This window comes from Quercus lobata, chromosome 10, assembly GCF_001633185.2.
Source record: "Quercus lobata isolate SW786 chromosome 10, ValleyOak3.0 Primary Assembly, whole genome shotgun sequence".
Classification (NCBI taxonomy): Eukaryota; Viridiplantae; Streptophyta; class Magnoliopsida; order Fagales; family Fagaceae; genus Quercus; species Quercus lobata.
This window is the reverse complement of record NC_044913.1, coordinates 18,740,083-18,743,821: the sequence shown is the minus strand read 5'-3', so window position 1 is coordinate 18,743,821 and position 3,739 is coordinate 18,740,083. Positions and strand designations below refer to the sequence as shown.

The window sequence follows — 3,739 nt, the reverse complement described above, 5'->3', positions numbered from 1 at the left end:
CTTTTTCTCCACCACTGAGTCAGCCACATGGGAGAGTTGTTGTCATAATTCTTCTATGTGATGAAATGTAACTGGTTGTCTGTTACTTTTACACTATTCAATCAACCACGTAGAAGAGTTATTACCATAACTCTTCTATCAAATTATGACTGATTGTCTGTTACTTTTACATAAAACTTGCCTTTTTTTTAATTGTGACAAAAATTATGAATTTATTTGTGGTACTAGAGATTTTTATGGAGAGAGAGAGAGAGAGAGAGAGAGAGTGGGGCTAAGCTATTCATAAATAGCAAGACAAAGGAAGGAATAGTTAAGGATGGCAGTTAGTTTGTGAGCCCATAGGGATGCTCACTTGGACAAATCTCAAGCCATTAGATTTGGGGTGGCGTAGTATCCTCAGTTGAGTACACGTGCTGCTTTCTTTCCACTCCTTTACCTCTTCTCTCTTTCTCTCTCTTTGTTGTTGTTGTTATTTCTTTTTTAATCTTTGCTTCCATGCATGGATTTCTCTCCTCCAAATATAGTCAAGCTTAGAGAGAGAAACAGAGACGGAGAAAGTAGTGAGAGAGAGGAGAAACAAACGCTTCACTCACTCACTCACTTTTTTTAGTCTTTTTAATTTTTCCTACTAGGCTTGTTCATCACTATCATTAGCAGCAAAGGTAACAGAAACAGACCCTTCCACTCCCTCCACCTTCTTCCAAAGTTTTGATTTTTTTTCCTTCCAATTTCAACTACCCAAGAAACAGCCAATACGGTGAGACAAAGCTACTGCATAGTGCACATTTACTAAGCCTGTCCTTGCCTTTTTCTTTCTTTGTTTGTGCATATCAGATCTTGTTTTTTCCTTTATAATTCTTTGAAATCTGAGATGGGTTATTCTCTGCTTAGTTCAGAAAGCAAGAACAACCGTGATCTAACACAAACTTCTTCACAAGATTTGAGCTTTCACCTTTGATTGTTCTGATCTGGATCTTGTTCTCTCTTTACCTTGTGGTCCTCTGTTTCATTGCCATTTTGGCCTTTTTTAGTATAGTAAGACCAAAAAGACAAAAAGAAATACCATTGTCTGAAATTCTGTGATAGAATTGAAGTTTCATTTGCTCCTCTGATCCTTGTTTTTCTTTGATGAATTGTAACTATAATTCAATGGAAGAAGTTCAAGAATTCAAATATATGTGCAAGTTCTGCAGCAAGACCTTCCCTTGTGGTAGATCCTTGGGAGGTCACATGAGGTCTCATTTGACCAATAATTCTGCTGAAAAAGATAAAAAGCTCAGCAAAACAAAGCTCTCCCCTTCCAAGAAAGGAAGAAAGCACACTAACGCTGAGTTGGGTATGGAACCTGAGACTCAAGCTGGTTATGGTCTTAGAGAGAACCCCAAGAAGACTAAGAGGCTTGCAGATTCAAGTGAAAATACTTTTTCACTCCATAACAGGTTCTGCAAAGAATGTGGGAAAGAGTTCCAGTCTTGGAAAGCTCTGTTTGGTCACATGAAGTGTCACTCAGAGAAAGAAAAAGGTTCCAGTAGCTTGGATGATCAAGATTCATGGACTAGTGCTAACCAGAAGCCGGTCATAGACAGCCAATCTGACAATGAAACCACTGCTCCAAATAAAAAGAGGAGATCAGAAAGAAGAACAACAAGGTACATGGCTGCTGCAACCTCTTCTTCTTTGTCTTTTGCCAATGCTTCCTCTTCTGTTTCTGAGATTGAGCAAGAACAAGAAGAGGTTGCTATGTGCTTGATGATGCTTTCTAGGGATGTCGGTCATTGGGGTGGTTTGAATTCTGCTGCTGAGTCTTCTGATAATAATTCTGTTTACTTAGAAGCTCCAGAATCTTTTCAAACTAATCTGATTACTAAAAGTGTGGGCAAGACTTCTGTGTTTAATGGTAATAAGAATTTTCAAGTGAAGAAACTTAGTGATAAGAAGTTGGAGCTTGGTAATTTGGATTTTGAGGATGTCCAAGGGAAAGAGTCAGAATTCTGTGCTCCTGGCAATTTAAGAACTCTGTCCAGAATGACTGAAACTGAAGTTTCCACTGATGGGATTTTCAAGAATGATATGATGAAGAAGTCTCAGATTGATGATCAGTTAGGATTTGAGGATTCTGAAGTTAAATTGGGGAAAGTTTTCTCTAAGGAAACTGCATCAGATCAAGCTCAATTGGCTTCCGTTGAGTGTAACTCAAGCAAGAAAAAGGTTGGCAATTCCTATGATCCTGAATTGAACTCAGATCCTTTGAAAAAATTGAACACAGATGATTTGGATTCTGAATTCAGCAAGAGTTCACATAAGAGGAGTAAATTTGAGTGTACTACTTGCAACAAAGTTTTTCACTCATACCAAGCTCTTGGAGGGCACAGAGCTAGCCATAAAAAGATCAAAGGTTGCTTTGCTACAAGAATCGAGGGTAGTGAAAACAGCATTGAAACTGAACTCTCTCTTGACCCTTCAGCAGACAGTAAGCTTATCAAATCAGGCTACAATGAGAAACCTACTGAGCAAGACAGAGTGGCTGTTTGTGATGTAAAGACTGAAACAGGTATTGGGTCCAAGAAGAGTAATGGGCATGAGTGCCCAATTTGCCTCAAAGTTTTTCCATCAGGCCAAGCCTTGGGAGGTCACAAAAGATCCCACTTGGTTGCTGTCTCAGAGGCTAGAAACAATCCAACCATTGTAATTCAGAAACCAGTTCCAGAAATTCAAGACTTTCTTGATCTCAATCTGCCTGCTCCTGTTGAAGAAGAGAACAATGGACATGTTGGGTTCACGCCATGGTGGGTGGGAAGCACCCACAAGCATGAGGCCCTAGTGAGTTTGATCTCTAACTGAACTTCCTGGTCCTGGCCATGGCTCCCAATAAAGTTTCACAAGTGTACAGACAAGTTTCTGGATACTATTTCATTAATTCTTTACAGGATTCAACTATGCACCAAGGCATATTACTGCTCATCGCCTTCAAGAACAACTTCAAATTTCATAGATAAGTTTTTGTTTAACACTTTCTTTACTATATGGTTACTTTTTTGGTTTTTTCCTGTCATAGAATAAGATACATTCCTGCACATTACAAGTTCATCAATATGTTTGATGCTTCACTTCCAAACTTCAATATTGTAACTTGATTTTACATTTTCCTCTCATGCTTAAGCTTCTACTAGAAAAATGTACCTTTTCTTCACATAAACACTAAAAGGTGTTTTGTTTTGTGGTAATTATTTTTTCTTGGCACCAAATAGAAAATGAGTGAGGTGTTGAAAATTTGCATTGGGGGTATGTGAAGTCATGAGGAGTTTAAAAGCAATTTTATAATGTACATAAAGATGGCATGTGAGCTCAAGGTGGGTGTTTAGTCACCCACCATAAATCATGACTACCTATCTCACTCACTCACTCCCTTCTTTCCTTCTCAAACTTAGTGTACACGGGTGCTATTAAATCTCAATGCTGCATATATATACTATGCTCTATAGAAAATACCATAAATATTTATATTTTCTTTATAGCAAAAGAGGGAATGGACCACAAGATACAACATGTTGGAGTTATTTCTACAAGATAAAGCCGGTACAGGCGACTTCTCACTTGAAAATATCATACTTTATAATAGATGACCAAACCATGCATCAAGAAGTAAATTGTAGTTAATTGTGAAAAACTTGAATTTAACTACAAATCACAGTAATTTTTAGGTTGATCATCGAGCACGCAAGCTTTTTTGGCCTGACTA

At 38.1% G+C, this 3,739-nt stretch overlaps 1 protein-coding gene across 1 annotated transcript; it reads left to right on the top strand.

The window, feature by feature from the left end:
• The first annotated feature begins 342 nt into the window (after positions 1 to 342).
• LOC115962821 (zinc finger protein ZAT4-like) lies at positions 343 to 3,271 on the top strand. The gene has a single exon (XM_031081693.1). It carries the CDS (start codon positions 1,129 to 1,131, stop codon positions 2,839 to 2,841), a length of 1,713 nt encoding a protein of 570 aa, XP_030937553.1. The 5' UTR covers positions 343 to 1,128; the 3' UTR covers positions 2,842 to 3,271.
• The last annotated feature ends 468 nt before the right edge of the window (positions 3,272 to 3,739 follow it).

Coding starts and splice junctions, on each gene's coding strand:
- LOC115962821 (XM_031081693.1), top strand. CDS start 1,129: ATGAATTGTAACTATAATTCAATGGAAGAAGTTCAAGAATTCAAATAT.